The 17142-nt window shown below is 41.8% G+C and overlaps 1 protein-coding gene across 2 annotated transcripts in view; it reads right to left on the bottom strand.

Moving 5' to 3' along the window:
* OXSR1 (oxidative stress responsive kinase 1) overlaps window positions 1-17142 on the bottom strand; it is a 132788-nt gene that overhangs the window by 62631 nt on the left and 53015 nt on the right. For both annotated transcript variants that reach the window (XM_075827336.1, XM_075827335.1), the window contains one exon: window positions 2047-2159. In XM_075827336.1, the coding sequence (XP_075683451.1) occupies window positions 2047-2159 (113 nt within the window). The remainder of the gene's footprint in view (window positions 1-2046; window positions 2160-17142) is intronic.

The following is a 17142-nucleotide window of genomic DNA, read 5'->3' as shown; positions in this document are numbered from 1 at the left end:
GCTACACGTGTTCGGTCTAGTAGTTATAACCACTTTTCACCTGTCCACTGGATAGGTGATACCGCTATACAACCAGTATACCCTATTAATGGGGTGCGTCCAGCTTTCCAGTACTTTTTATGGCAAGAACAGCACTATCGAGATATTTTTGCCGCAGGCGTGTAACGTACAGATGCCGAGTGTTTATTATCTCTGTACTGTGACACCATTGTGTTCTTTACCCCTATATTATGATATTACGGTTTATTTCCTCAGTGCTGTAACATAACCGTGTTCAGAGCATTTACCGGTGACATCATCCCTGTCCTGTGACATCCCTTTGCGAATTAATCCCATACAGTGACATCAGTGTGCATTAACCCTTTCCTATGAATGTAGTGAGTTTATTATTCCTATACCGTAACATCAGTGTGCGCATTATTAACATACTGCAACATCACTGTGTGCAATAACCCTTTCCTAGGTCTTGTGTATTTATTATTAATTTACTGTGATATTGCTGTGCACATCATCCCATTGTGACATCACGGTGACTATTATTTCTGTGTTAATTTACTTTGGTCATTACCCCTGTACTGTGACCGCCGTTATTATACCTTTGCAGAGATATAACTTCTCTCTGTATTGTGACATCACTGGGTTTATTAAAATACTGTGACATTATTGTATACAATAAGGCCCAGTTCGCACTGAGTTTTCTGGCGCTGATTTTGACGCAGAAAACGTGTCATAATCAGCGTAAAAAAAAAAGTGTAAGTTGCCGCCTTTCGATTGCCATGGCCACTGGTTTTGCAACTTAGTCCCATTCACTTGAATAGGATTGAGTAGCAGATAGCTGCAGTACACAATGAAGGGGATGCAGTGCTGAACAGAGTGCCCCACGGCCCCTTCGCTCAGCTGATTGATGGGGGTGCCGAGATTTGGACCTTCACAGATCTGATATTTATGACCTATCCTTAGGCCATCAATATCAAGTTTCCCTAACAACCCGTTAACATTGAAAAATAGAACACCAATAAAGACAAAGATTAAGAAATTAATTCATTCAGAGTAACTCAGTAATACAGCAGAAAATGTTAGCGTCGTAAAAGCTTTTAAGTACCAAAATAAATAACTAATCTGGCATTTTATTTTTACTAATTATTTAACGATTTACTACAATTTTGCAGTGCTTTACATTGCAGACCAATGTTGGGGTAAGTATAATACATGTACAGTAGCAATGCAAATATAAAAATGGTTGTAGCAAAATAAAGTCCAAGAGAGAGAAAGTACTGCCCATATAAACTTACATTCTACAGGACACCATGCATAGACAGGAGACTGAAGAAGTGTGAGATGTTTAATGTAAGAGAAAGTATGTGCATGAGAGGTGGCTCTGTCTATGGACGATTATCTGTCTGAAAAGGTCAGTGTTTGGCTGTGTGTAAAAGCACGGAGAGTACGAGAGTCGTAAGCTCCAGAGGATGGGAGAGGCACACGAGAAGTCTTGGAGGTGAATAACACGAGGGCAGTTATGAGTGTATTAGGCTTTGTTCATATCTGCGTCAGGATTTTCCATTGTTCTGCTCCATCACATGTTCAGAACAATGAAAAAAATAGAAGTGCCAGATCCGTCGGTTGATGGACACCAACGGTGCCGAACAGAACCCATTGATTTTAATGAGTTCCATTGGGTTTCAGTCATGATGTCCGTCATTCTACCAGAAACAATAGTGCAGCCTGCTGTGTCCCCCGTCCCCCCCTCCGGTATTTTCAAACCAGATCTGCATCGTGTTTCCGTTATGGTCTGCATCGTTTTACTATATACAGATAGTGCAGGTATTTTTTCAGGTATTTTGAACCGGATCTGCAATGGAGGCTCCCATCGGAGCTTCAGATGCAGACGTTAACAGAGCCTTATTCCATTACAATGGCAGAAACAATAAAAAAATAATAATAATAATCAAAAGTATGTTGCGAATAGTCATGGTGCACATTGGCTACTTGGCTCGTGGATTTTGTCCAGCTTCTATCATCAATGCAAAAAAGTTGAATCCACATTACCAGTAGTTCATCCATGCTGGTCTGACATTTTTCTAGATTAATCCTTTTAATGGCCACTTTTTCTTTCTTGGGGAAGCAGTACGCAGCTTGGACCACAGCTGTTGCCCCACTACCTGCAGGCCAAAACAGAACAACTTATTACAAAAGAGAGTTCATGATACAATTATTACAGCATAAAACATTAGGGGAAACATAAATGTACAATATATATGCACAATATAAAAACATAAAGCAGTGCGGACAGTCACTAGTCCATCTAGCGAGCATGAAAGCGAGCCAGTATGGTTTCTATGGGCGTCACCGCTGTATCTTCCTTTCACTACTTCATATGCATGACCCAATTTGCTATGTACACAGTCAATAAAGTAAATAAATAATGGATGTGGTTAATTACTCTGGTATCTAAGCAAGGGTCCCCTATTAGCCCACTATACATAGAACTCTCCCTGCCTAATGGATAGAAAGCACTTCATTAGTAAGAATAAGAAAAAAAACCATAAATTGCATGGGGTTTTTTCTTATTCTGCAGCGTGTTTTCCATGGACAACAGAGTCGTAATAGGGGATTGTGTGGAATCAACCCACCACCCACATTAATGTCCACATCCTAGATGCTGGTATCCCATTATAAGGGGATTTCAATTACAACGATACCAACTATCATTTTGTCACCACAGACTGTGACTTATATTGGAGCTAAAAATACAGAAACATAAAATCAATGTTTTTCAGTACAGAAACATATCCAGATGTCAAAACGATACACGTCCTTCTGACATAGCTTATAAACGTGACCCAGAGCAGCCGAGTATCGAACAGGTAAGAAATGCTTCTTTTATTATTTAAAGGCATTTCACCCCCTTGGCCCTTTTTTTGTTGATCCCGGACCCTAACCGCACACCAATATCTGAAAAAAAAAAAGAAGTATTTTCCTGCCTATGCGTGCGAATACAGCCGTACTGTAACAAATAACACGGTTTCACTAGTGATACATGTATCCAAATACTTTGAACTACTATACCTGTACTAAAGGTAGACATAGAAAGCATAAAAGAAGCCCTTTTCAGCACGGACCCAACAACTTTTTTAGTTTATTGCAAAAATCCTTCAAAGTACAGATCAGTAGTTGCCAAATTTGCTACAAATGGTGTTTAAAAACATTAGTGGCCAATTTAATGTAAATGAGTTTAACCATTGGGGTAAAAATATTTTAAGCATGATGAATGAATGAGATTAACATGGTTTTGCTACCATAGATGCACGTAATATCAGCATGGACTAGTTATTCTGGGCTACGGCGGCTAGTTTAGTCTTCGCTAGCTGAGTGAAATGATCTGTATTATAATACCACGTTGAGTGCTCTAGGTAGGACTTCCATCCTCAAGACACGTGAAAAAGGTAGAAAACATCTTAATTTCACTTCATTGGTCAAGACACCTGAAATACTGACAAATATTTAAAAGTTGTTCTATTAACTCCTTAACGCCGAAGGACGTAATCCGTCCTCAGAAGCTGCTAGTTCGCGCAGGAGGACGGATATATCCGTCCTGTGATCGCGCGGGTACAGACACTGTACCCACGCGATCAGCGGCAGGAGCACGGCTGTTAGGGTATGTTCACACGGCCTATTTATGGACGTAAATCGGGCGTTTTTGCCCCGAATTGCGACCGAAAATAGCGCCTCAATAACGCTGACAAACATCTGCCCATTGAAAGCAATGGGCAGACGTTTGTCTGTTCACACGAGGCGTAATTTACGCGCCGCTGTCAAATGACGGCGCGTAAATAGACGCCCGCGTCAAAGAAGTGACCTGTCACTTCTTTGGGCGTAATTGGAGCCGTTATTCATTGACTCCAATGAATAGCAGCGCCAATTACGTCCGTAATTGACGCGGCGTTCAAGCGCCTGCACATGCCGTTACGGCTGAAATTACGGGGATGTTTTCAGGCTGAAACATCCCCGTAATTTCAGCCGTAACGGACGCCCTCGTGTGAACATACCCTTATACTCAGCCTGGCTCCTGCTGCAACTGCCGGAATCGAAGTGCGCGCCGATTCCGGCAGTTTAACCCATTAAATGCCGCTGTCAACAGTGACAGCGGCATTTAATGTGTTTGACAGAGGGGGAGCTCCCTCTGTCACCCCCGCAAACAAATCGCGGGTCGCCGTCGGGTTTCCATGACAGCCGGGGGTCTAACAAAGACCCCCAGGTCTGTCTTCAGCATCTGTCTGTTAGGCGATGCCGGAGGCATGACCTAATAGGTTGCCTGTCAGTTTTACACTGACAGGCAATAATGCTTTGGTATACGAAGTATACCAAAGCATTATATATGCGATCGGCACATCGCATAGTGAAGTCCCCTGGTGGGACTAAAAAAAAAAAATGTAAAACAGTTAAAGTTTGTGAAAAAAAATTCGCCAAAGTCAAATAAAACTACTTTTATGGCCCAAAAAGTGGTTTTATTTAGTAAAACGGTCAAAACAAATCACACATACACATATATGGTATCCCCGCGATCGTAACATCTTGACCAATAAAATGAACATATTAATTAAACCGCCGGATGAACGGCGTCCAAAGAAAACGCAAAAAACATCGTCAAAATTCTCTTTTCCCCCATAAAAAATAAAATAAAAGTTAATCTATAAGTCCTATGTACCCCAAAATAGTACTAATGAAAACTACACACTGTCCTGCAAAAATCAAGCCCACGTACGGCCACATCGACGGAAAAATAAAAAAGTTACGGCTCTTGGAATGCGGCGATGCAAAAACAAGTAATTTTTTTCTAAAAGGGTTTTTATTGTTCAAACGTAGAAAAAACATATAAAACCTTTACATATTTGGTATCCCCGTAATCGTGCCGACCCATAGAATAAAGTGAACATGTTATTTACGCTGCACAGTAAACGGTGTAAATTTATAACGTGAAAATCAATGCTGGAATAGCTGCTTATTTTCAATTCTCTCCTAAAATAAAGTTAATAAAAGTTAATCAATATATTATAAGCATCTAAAAATGGTACAATTACAAAATACAACTCGTCCCGCAAAAAACAAGCTATGTCGACGGAATAAAAAAAGAGTTACGACTCATGGAATGCGACCGTGAAAAAAAAAAAAAAAAATCCTTGGTCATTAACGTGCAAAATGGCCCGGTCATTAAGGGGTTAAAGGGGTTTTTCCACAAAACACATGTATCGCTTTATTCACAGGAAAGGGGATACATGTGAGATCGCTGGGGGTCTGACTGCTGAGACCCCCAGTGATTAGAAGATAGGGGGACTTAAAGGCTATCTTAAAAAAAAAAACACTTTCGAAGGTGTATGTAGCTTTAACGCTCTACGAGAATAGAGTGCTGGTGCGTATGCTCAACAAGCGCTACATTCGTTTCTATATGAATCCGGGAAAGCCATCTCTAGCAGCTCCATAGAAATGAATGGAGCGTTGGTAAAGCATTTGCACCAGCACTCACTTCTCATGGAGGACTTCGAGGGACTGTTGGTCCCCCATTCACCTCGTAAAATAGGGGGATACATGTGTTTGTAGGAAAACCCTATTAAGGTAAGTACTATGCAGGCCTGGACAAATACTTTCCATAATTCTGTTAGGTCTTCTTATTTTGTAACGGTGTTGCTTGTCTTAGGTTATCTTGTTTGGTCTAGGAGCAGGCAATGACATGCAGTAGGGCAAGGTCCACAATGAAACCGGGGATGTGCAAGTCTGGCCTTACATGTGTAAACCCCCCCCCCCCTCCAGTATTCACAACAGGCTTATTCGAGCCCCACTCTCCTCTCCTAGTAGTCACATCAAGCCTAAAACTAGTGCCTCCCTCCATTCCAGTGGTCACAGAAAACCTCCCCCTGCTGGCAGAAGGCTATGTACTGCAGCATGTAGTTTTATGTATTGGTCCTCTGCTATCGGAGGCTGAAGCGGTAGTAGCACACAACACTGTATGGCCTGCATAGTCTGCGGAGCAGGAGCAGTCTGATTGGTTGTGCAGGGGGAGATGGAGCCGGATGCAACATCCAGCACTAGGTAGAAACAACCACCTGCATGATGGGCAGAAAGCAAAACCCCGTTGCCAGGGCATATTTTCTAGTCATTGTAATGAATAGTCTGGGAAACTGGGTGACAAACATCATAGCATGTGTAGCGGATATTTTCCACCATGGAGGTGGCCTGAAAGCTATGAGAAAATCCACATAAAACTACAGAGTTTTCCCTTTGCATAGCGTTGGGTGAAATCTGCTGCAGACCCGCAACAAATCTGCAGCCGAATAGAGGGGCTTTTTTTTTTTGCTTTTTTTTAGACAATATCCAGAATTTCCAAAATGGCACAGTGTAGGCAAAGCCTCAGCAGTGTATAAATCTAGAAGGAAACCTAGACAGACCGGTTTATATCAGATTTTAGGCCTGATTTACACGAGCGTGTTCGTTTTGCGCACGCAAAAAACGCGGCGTTTTGCGTGCGCAAAATGCACTTAACAGCTGCGTGTGTCATCAGTGTATGATGCGCGGATGCGTGATTTTTGCGCAGCCGCCATCATGATGACACTCCGTTTGGATGTTTGTAAACAGAAAAGCACGTGGTGCTTTTCTGTTTACATTCAGAGTTTGACAGCAGTTGCGCGAATCACGCAGTTCGCACGGAAGTGCTTCCATGCGGAATGAGTGGTTTTCACGCATCCATTGACTTCAATGGGTGCGTGATGCGCGAAAAACGCTGAAATATAGAAAATGTCGTGAGTTTTACGCAGCGCACTCACGCTGCGCAAAACTCACGGACTGTCTGCCCTGCCCCATAGAGTAATATAGGTGCGTACGACACGCGTGAAAAGCACGCGCATCGCACACGCGTATGTTACGCTCGTGTAAATGATGCCTTACTGTGGAAGAGATGTCGCCTTTGCGCCATTTGTTCCTGTCAATAGATGTTCGTTAAGAAGCCATATAATTAGATTCTTGGTATTGCTCTAAATTCTTCCTTCTAAAAACCTGTAAATAATTTGATGAAAAGACAAAGAAGCAGCCTCCACTGAGGTTATAAATTACCACTGGTCAGTAAGGGGTCCATCAGGCTGTAGAGCTCTGGATAACGTCCATTACAGATATTCTGTAGGATGTGGCAGAGCCCCAGTTTGCCTAATGTGAGCGCCTCTAACCTGCATAGAGCGGCTTTATATCTTAAGACGCTGGTAACAGAGCGGTCCTGTCCGGTGGTTACATTCCACCTTCTTTCTGAACACGCCTGGGACGTGTAAGTGCTGAGGTAATGACATGCACAACAATAACACGTCATGTTCCTCTGAACATTTTTTGTCAGCATCTAAGTGAATGCAATCTAAGAAAAATATTTTATTTGTATTCACTCTAAAAAATCCAATGGCTATGAAATAGGTTTATATGAGCAAGATAGGTCTTCCTTTTATCTCTACGTTCTTCAAGTCCGAGATCAGTATTTCATGCCGAAACCATAAGCAGTTCAGAAAATTCTCAGAGATTCAGAAATAGGGTACCACGAGATGGGCAGCGAACCAACAGAGCCCGCACATTCAACAATTCCCTATTTGTCTGAACCCAACATAAACGAAGACTCGTTCAGAAGATCTAGCAATACACGTGTACTGCAAAATTGATTTTGCTTAGTCAGACAGAAAAAAAAAAAACTGAACTCGCTAACAACGTAGTCAGGATTCATCAGGATCCAAATAAGAATATTGATGAACCAAGCACAAGAGCACAATTCTTCCGCTGCAAGTCAATACATCGGGCAAATTATTGATGTACTGTAGGAGTTTACAGACTCCAAAAAAGACTGGTTAAATATTTACAATTGCGCAGGTCCTAGTGACCGACCAGGATATATAGGACTCATTTATCAAAACAGAGAAACTGACCTTCTGGCCCTTAGGAACCAATTATAGTTCAGCTTTCATTTCTTAAACTGCTCAGGTAAAATGAAAGCTGCATTGTGATTGGTTGCTATGGGCAACAGTGGTAGTTTTTCTGTTAGACAGTCTTGATAAATGAGGCCTATAGTCTCTACGTGACCAAGAGAACTAGTTCTCCCATGATAGACCTGACACAAATGTACAAACACCTATAGACACAGAGGAATCAACCCTCCCCCTCAACAAGCTCCCCCCCCCCCCCATTTCGCTGCTCAGTGTACATGATCATAATTTTCATGAGAGACCTTCGTGGAGCTATACAGATGACTGGTTCAAGTCGATGGAATTAAGCTGCAATCCAGGACACAACCCATGGACAAGAGTGGCGCTGTTTCTGAAAAGAAACAGCCATGTTTTTTCAATCTTATAAAATCCCTAGGACCTGTCACTAGGTCATATAACACAAACTGTTTATCTGACCTGAACCCCAATCTCCCCCTGATTCCAGCACCATGTTTATTTTGCTCCCGAGCCCCCCCGCCATTCCGGATATCCTCCCCCTGTTGTGATGGCGGCCTATATGCTAGTTCCCTGTAGTTAGCCATCAGGGCATGCCCTACATTGATTTTCCGGAGGTGGGGCCAACCGTACATCCTCTGACGAGGTCCAATCAGCACGAGGCAGCTTCAGACCGGCTAGGCACAGCATGATCTCGCCAGAGAGACCATGCTAGGTGAAGACTTCAGAGCTGGTCTGACGCTGCCTCGCACTTATTGGACAGCGTCAGAGGCTGTGAAGCTGGCTCCTCCTCAGGCGAATCAGTGTTCACGCCCTGTTGACACCCTATATGCTAATTCCCTGTAGTTGACCAACACAACAAGGGACCATATCCAAGGAACGAGTGGGCTCAGGAGCACATTAAAAACGGTACTGGAATCCGGTGGACAGCGGGCTTTAAGTCGGATAAACATTTTGCATTATGACCTAGTCCTTTTTAAGTTCCCCAAAAGTTGGTAAGTCAACCTAACATGAATTATGATTCCCCATTAACAAAAGGGGTAGACTCCCTAACAGGGTGTTTGAAATTGGGTATTGTAAACTAGACAATTGTATGACAGTCATCAGAGAAAGGGAAGTTTTGTTTACAGCAGAGGTGAAGTGGAAAGCCAGTTTAACACAAAATATATTTCACCTTTATTAGTCAGCTATAAAAAAAAATTTTTTATGAATGAAGAGATAAAGGCAGGGACAAAATGTCTTATAAGAGATAAGAATAAGCTACATTTGGAAACAACTCAGAGTAATGCTACATTCACACAATCGTAGCTAACCTGACGTGGAAAACCTCAGCTCGAAATTCACCCATGCGGGACGCGTTGCCACGAATCCCCCATAGACTAGAGTCTATGGATGGATGCATGACTCGCAAGAAAATAGGCCATGTTCTATTTTTCAGGGACCCGTCACACGCTCTGTTGAAACAGTCGTGTGAACGGCCCAATTGAAATACACGAGTCCATGTGACGGCCGTTGTTTTAACGACAGTCACACGGACGAGAAACACGCTCGTCATAATGAGCCCTAAAACTTTAGTTTTAACGTAATTACATTTGTTTCTGGAAACTATTTGCAGGAAATCCCTCACAAATAGGGATTCTCAGCTGTGGATCAGGTCACGACGGATACAAATAATCACGGTTTCCATTTTCCAGCAGCGTCACTATAACACAATTCCGCCTCTTCATTCAGCACTACTATCATTTTGCCTTTTGTTCCAAACAACATACTTCACTTGTTAATAAAAACATGAACTGTTTATGGACCTCACATGACCATAGTACAGCCACAGACTGACGTGGGAATAAAGCGTGGATAATTCTAGAAGCATCATGCGTTATTCTTGTATTTACTATGACATTGCAGCTCACATGATGGAAACAGGCCAAAAACAAGGCTTGGATCGGTGTACAGAATTAATACTTAGTACAACTTTTTCTTCAATCAGATGTCTTCTTGTTACAGAAGTATTTTTACTCAAAATGCAATGATTACAATGCACGGAGTATGCCTCTGAATTGTCAGGGGTTCCTTTGATCTGAACAGCAATAGTACAGTCTGCAGCATTTTTCTTACCGTCAAACATATCGAAACCCCATTAGAAGTCAACGGGGTCCATCAGGATACTTTTAAAAAGGATCCAGCATAGCGGTCATGAATAAAAGTTGTGAACAAAGCCAACTAAGACCTCTAAATGGTCAGCAGGCTAGAGCAAATCATTGTCCGGGCATACAACATCTATACAGGATGTCTTCAGAGGATAGATAGATCGATACATACACACTAATCCAATGAATGCCTCCCACTGAGTCCCCTTTGGCACAATAATATCCAATACAGTATCTAGGTAGTCTAGATGAGCTTGTGGTTACAAGGAGCCATCTGGTATCAATGAAACCATTGAAGTTTATACTCCACGCTACTAAACTCTAATCACAAGCAGAGCGCTGCTTCTCTGCCTTGACACTCAGCCACCCGGCAGCAGCTAGGATCTTATTCTTCGTTTCAATAAATGAGAACAAAGCCGCTAAACTCCCAGGTCTCTGTCCAGCGATAACGGAGTCCCTGCACCTGGACAATTGTCATGTGTTTTTGTGGGAAGAGGAAAAAAGCAGTAGCATCAGCAACGTAGCCTAGAATTGGGTACCGTCTCCAAATATCTAATCCCCTACAGTTATTGTCGTAATTTACTGCAAGATAGCTATAGCTATTTCACAACAGGTGTTTTACCATTGAGTTTACATGTATCAGTTTTGTCCTGCCAGTAGTTTTATGCCGTAGCCGGACAGACGACACCATACCAGCATTCCTAGGCCCCCATCCAATAAATCTGGCGTCGTTTCTCTCCAGCGTGGTACAGAAACGCCGAAGGGAAACAGTTGCCAGAACGAATCCCATTGCTTCTGCTTCAACGCTGGATGTCTACCTTCGCCGGACAAAAGAACGTTGCATGCAGCGTTTTTTCTGTTCGGCTATAGCCCGGCTATTGGACGCCAGACCAGTGCACAACATTTATCAGTTGCATCTGGCTTAGGCTATTGACAACTGGCTGTACACCACTCATAAATGTGAATGAGGCCTTACGCTGGGTTCACGTCTGCGTTGGAGGCTCCATTAGGGGCCTCCGTTGCAGATCTGGGCGAGATAGCATGCTGCGCTATGGTTTACGGTAAAACCATAGACGCCCCGGCGGAAACTAATGGAACCAATAAAGTCAATGGGTTCCATCAGCCGCCAGTTGTGTCCGTGGTGCAAAAGAACAGTCACTTCCATTTTTCCCTTGTTATTCTCCACGGATGGTGTAGAACGGAAACACACGACGCAGGTGTGAACATAGCCTAAGCCAATCAGGAAAATGGTGGATGCTAAATTTTCCTGTCTGACATGACAACTGATGCCATCGGACACAAAACTCTTCCCAGAGTAACTATACGATCAGTTTTATCATCAGCCATGATGGAGGGCTGGACATATGTGAAGGGGGCCTAAGATAGACAAAATCACAAACCTTATCCAAGACTCAATAATATATAAGATTCACGGAGGTTCTAGTATCTTGGAAATTCACTCAAGAGGAGTTTGTTTTTTTAAGCTTCCGTATGGTCTTTGGAGGACCACGGTGCTAAGTGGTGAAAGTGGCAGACAATGAGCTATCTAAGGTAGGCCAAAGACTATAAATCAATTCCTACAAAATATAGAAAATTTCCTATTGCAGCACGGACTCGTCCATAGGCGCTAACTTAATTGCGGATGTCAGATCAGTATTTACGGACAGTAAAAACCCTTAAGGTAGTGTGCATGAGGACATAGACCAGCAATGGAAAAAATTTAGTAAACTGTGGTTGCCACAGTGGTATCAATGGATAAATGTCCCGTGTCACTGTATGGCTACTCCACCATCCTTGGCCTTGTTTGAGCCAAGAAGTTTTTGAAGGAGAAACCTCAAAAATCCCAATGTCTTCTGAAATCAGATTAATAAAGATTATAATCAGATTACCACTTGGAATAATTTATTTTCCTCAATAGCATTTCCAAAATGATGACTATTGTTCAGCCTAACTAGCAAGTACGAAAAAGAATATAAAAATAATGTTCATGGGACCACTGATATTGTGAATCTAATTCTACCACCTTGTGGGGTCCTACTGGAAGATGGAGAATTACACCACATCTCTTTCGTGCATAATACATTAAATAAAAAGGCTATGTCCCCATCCAAAAAAGAATATAAAAAAAAATTATATTGCTCTAATGCATCTTAAATGAAAAAAATAAAGAAATTTCGCAAATCGTCTTGATTAGAAATTCCCCAACCGTTTTGTGTTTACAGCTGTTATGCAGAATTATTTGTCTCCATGATAACAGACTACAACCAAACTCTGTAGTCTGATCCTGCAGTCATACTCACATCCTTCCTCTACTTCTTGCCAACATACATTTATTTAATTAGTAATACGTATGTAACCATGGATATAAGTTTCAGAGGTCTCCTCAGGAACTGTAGACTCAAAATAGGTCTAAAAAAAATAATTATTTTTTTTAAAGACTATCAGAGCAATACAATAGCCACAAAATAAAATAATTAAATGACGTTTGGACAGTGTCCCAAGAGTCAATGCCAACAATAGGCACTGCAGATTGATAAAATGTTATATATTTATTTTTATTTTTTTCTACAAAAGAATAGTAGAATGATGAAAACACCAACATAACATCCAGAACTGCCAGAAAAAGTTGTGTTTTATAATTTTAAGAATCTAAAGTGATTAAAGAAGTATTCCCAGTCATCCGCATTTGCGAACCGTGCTCCCATTATAAAGTATTAGAGCGCGGTCCGTAAAATGAAAAAATAGGACATGTCCTATTTTTAACGGAAGGTGTCTGTCGGCCATAGGAATGATTGGGTCCGTAATAGCGGACGGAATCTATGGTCGCGTGCATGGGGCCTAATTTTTAGCAGACTATTGCTCAAATCCAGATAAACAACTCAATGCTTGTTGGACATGTGAATCAATGATTACTACACATTGAAATAAAATAACGGTAAGGCTAATAAATATATACGTTGCAGAATATGGTGCAGGAAATCTGCATCAAAACCGCAGGCATATGCAGGTAGTTCCGCAGGTATATTCCGCACCTAATAGTGCATTTTTAGGCACGGTTTTTTACATTTTGATGCGGAAATAGGTGATTTGTTATGCTGCGGATTATGGTGTGTTTTCTTTTAAAAATAGTCAGATGCAATTCGCAAGCAGAAATGCAAGACAAATTGACATGCTGCAGATTTTAAAATATGCACCACAGTCAATTTACGTGCAGAATAAAAAGTGCACCGTGTAGATGATTTCTTGAAATCTCATTCACTTTGCTCGTACTGTATTACTTGGCGGATTTGAAAATCTGCAGTGTGTGCATTTGGCCTAACGGGGCTAAAATAAAAACAGTTCACTGGCTGGACAGGTCTTATTGTGATCAATTCTCTCAGAGGACCAAATTCACAAATACATGTAATCATTAAAGTTTAACTAAACTTTCAGAAAACCTCTGACAGGTCATAGTGACATGTCAGAAGTTTTGATCGGTGGGGGTCCAATCACCGAGACCCCCACCAATTGCTAAAACTAAGCGGCAGAAGTGCTCGGGTGAGCGCTAAGCTGCTTGGTTTCTGATCGGCTTTTTTTTTTTTCGGAAAGCTGAGCAGCTGGTGTACGGACTAGAAAGTCTACGGGCCCGTACACCAACTGCTTGGCTTTCCGAGAAAAGCCGATCAGAAATGAAGCGGCACAGCGCTCACCCGAGCGCTTCTTCCGCTTCGTTTTAGCAATCGGTGGGGGTCACCGTGCTCAGACCACCACCAATCAAAACTTCTGACGCGTCACTGTGACATGTCAGTGGTTTTCCGAAAGTTTATTTACCATTTAAGAAAGAATTTATTTTACATCAAGCAGAATGGCCGGATTCAAATTTAAAAGGGGTTTTCCCATCTTGGACATTTATGGCATATTCACAATTCCTTAACTCCCAAAGAAGTGAATGGGAGTTTCGGGAGTTCCGGAAACTGCATAGCACGGTGAGCTAACCAGTTTCCATAGCTCCCGAGTACTGGAAACAGCGTAGCTCACCGTGCTATGCTGTTTACGTACTCCTGACCACCTCAGTCAGTGTCTGAAGTGTAATGGGAGAGGAAAAAGGTAGGACAAGGGCCCCCGTTCTAGAGATAAGTGTCGGTCCCAGAGGTGGAACCCACATCTATCTGACATTTATCAAATATCTTGCGACTATGCCATAAATGTCCAAGATGGGAAAATCCCTTTAATTAAATAGTTATTCCCATCTTATAAAGTGACGACGTATCGCTAGGATATGCCATCACTTTATGATCAGCGGGGATGAGAAAGCTGAAATCCAAAATTTAAGATGACGTCTGAACAGAAACAGACAGGAGGCCGGGCTGCAGGGAAGGCACTACAATATACATAATAGTAAAGAACGTGATAGACAAATCAGGTGGAGTGGGGGGGGGGCAATGATGGGAAGAGGTGTCTATGCTGGTTTCCTTGGATTTGTAATATACCCAAAAGAATTATAGATCAGCAAATAGAAGATGAAAAACTACGAATGCTCCTGCTCATGCAAACAACCACTGGGTTGTTAAACATCTTCCAGAATTAATTGCGTTGAAAGACAAAAAAAAAACCCCATACTGAGAGTGTGACGGCTAGATTACTAAAAGGCTCTGCGTAGCGCACATCACCTAGATGTGCCGCTTCTGACGTTCATGTGTGATTGTCATCGCATACAGTCAGGCATGATGATTTATTGCACAATCATCAATGAGAACAGAAGCTGCAATGCAGACCAGAAAAATGACCTGAACACGCATTTCACGCTGCCCACATAACATACATTATACCGGACACCCAGGATACATATGATCAAAGAATGGGAAATGAGGGACCAGTCAAAAATACCTCGCATTAGGCTTTTATAAAACCGAAATATCATCTACCTCTCCCCCCCCTTTTATCTTCCAGATCAACAAAAGCAAAGTTGTCACAATGCGACAGTAATGGTGCCAAGACACACACCTACAGGCTAAATTCACACCGCGCGGATTTTCTGTGGAAAATTTGATCAGAACACCGAGCATCTCATAAAACGTACAACTGGAAAAAAAGGTGTAATAGAGGATCATGCCAAATTAACCCTTTTCTGAAAATGTATTCACATCACCTGTACATTATATTCATTCTGTTTTTAGATCGATTTTCCAATCTTACGGTCATTCTAATTATTTTCAAACCAAACATCATTAACGCGTTTCATCTCGACGCTATACCGCCAACAGTGCCCCTTATTTCTCAGCATCATTCTTTATTAATAAGGTGCCTCTAGCTGTATTCTGCTGTACACGTGTCTGCTAGTAAAATACACACACAGCCACTGTATTCACTGGAAGGGAGGATACAGGCACACCTGAGCGTACGGATACCAATAGTGTGAAGGAGCAGGAGGCTGAATAGGACTGCAGTGCAACGGCCACTACGTCTACATAGAATTTCTTCCACGTGCTGCGGACTTCCCATTACAGGCTTGATAAAGAACACTGAAAAAAAGTGGGAGGAGGTCGAACATGCGATGAAGAATAAAAATAATAATTGCTGAACGCACAGAAAAGCAACAGCATTACTGCTCCCTGCATCTACACGCACCGCATTATCGCTACTGTCCCTCCAGTTAAAATATGCAGAGTCCCTCAAGCAGTGGAAGGTTTTATTGAAAGTCAAAAGTAAAGTGCATGAAAGACATGCTAAGAAAAAACTTCAACGTTTCTAAGCAGCACAAAGGTCTATTTACCAACCACAGTCTCCATCAAAAGCATTTACCTAAAATAAAAAAAACACCAGAAAATAAGTCACCCACTTATGCTAAATTGTTAAAAGTTCTATCCCGCTGTTTCTTAGTTATAGCGGTGTCTGGAAAGATGGATGACAACCAATACGGACAGTAATAGAACTTCCATAAATCTTCCCGGTGTGCGAATACATCCCCAACTGGAACAAATAATCAGGGAGAAGTAATGGATGTTATACTAAAGGCCAATTCACGTCACGGTTTTTGCCTACGTTTAACAAATACACCAGGAAAAGCTCCTGACGTATACATTAAACGTAGGCTGTGACAGATGCCCTAACAGTGGCATCCGTCCCCATAGAGTATAGCGGCAGCCGTTTAACAGACTATTCTGAGAAGTTATGATGTATATGTGCGATGGGTGTTTTTTGTGGGATCATGCGGAGTAAAATAACTACTTCAGTAGTTTTTTGTTTTGTTTTTTTTTTAAAACCAAGAATGGTAAGAGATCTTACAAATGCTTCCGTTATGCTGTACCTCTTGATAGGGTCTGCTAAATATACACAAAAAAAAAAAAAAGGAACCAAACTGTGATTTGTAGACTTTGCCTTAGTTTTCAGTCATACTGCCCTTTGGGCACATGCACATGGCCATATAACATCTTATTAGGAGCCAAGGACAGGAATGGACTAAAAACATCTACTAATAACAGGATCTGGTCCCATCATGGGCAGGAAGTATACAAATCCTGAACAGAGCCATAATACTCCAAATATTAATTTAAATGAAAAAACAAAAACATTTACAACTTCATAAAAACTGAATGTGTAAACTTTTTCCCTGGAAACCAATAATCTTATGTTTTTGGAGCGTGGAAAGAAGCCAAGCTACCCAGGCAAACATTGGCAGAATATAGAAAATTCCCTATAGTGGTTCTCCCTGGTCAGATGTGAATCCAAGATGAGGGACTGCAGCGTAACCACTGAGCCGCCATACTATGTGGTAGACGCCAGTAACACGTAGACTGGACATTGTGCTGGTGCTTAGAACTAGGGCACGATACAGATTTTGGAAACCACTAGTAAGCTACACGTTCCCGGTCTGATGGCTACAAACATATGCCAAGATATATAGTTCATGTAGGAAGTAACGGGTTGTCCAAACTTGCTTTACTGAGACTTATCTCCATAATATACCCATAGTATATAGAAAACAAAATAAATCATGTGAACTGTGCAAGAAAGCAAACATATAAGATGCTGTACTATTGAATAACCTTCAGCGCAGT

The sequence above is a fragment of the Rhinoderma darwinii genome, chromosome 5 (assembly GCF_050947455.1).
Source record: "Rhinoderma darwinii isolate aRhiDar2 chromosome 5, aRhiDar2.hap1, whole genome shotgun sequence".
Classification (NCBI taxonomy): Eukaryota; Metazoa; Chordata; class Amphibia; order Anura; family Rhinodermatidae; genus Rhinoderma; species Rhinoderma darwinii.
The sequence above is the reverse complement of the archived record's forward strand: the minus strand, read 5'-3'. Positions and strand labels throughout refer to the sequence as shown.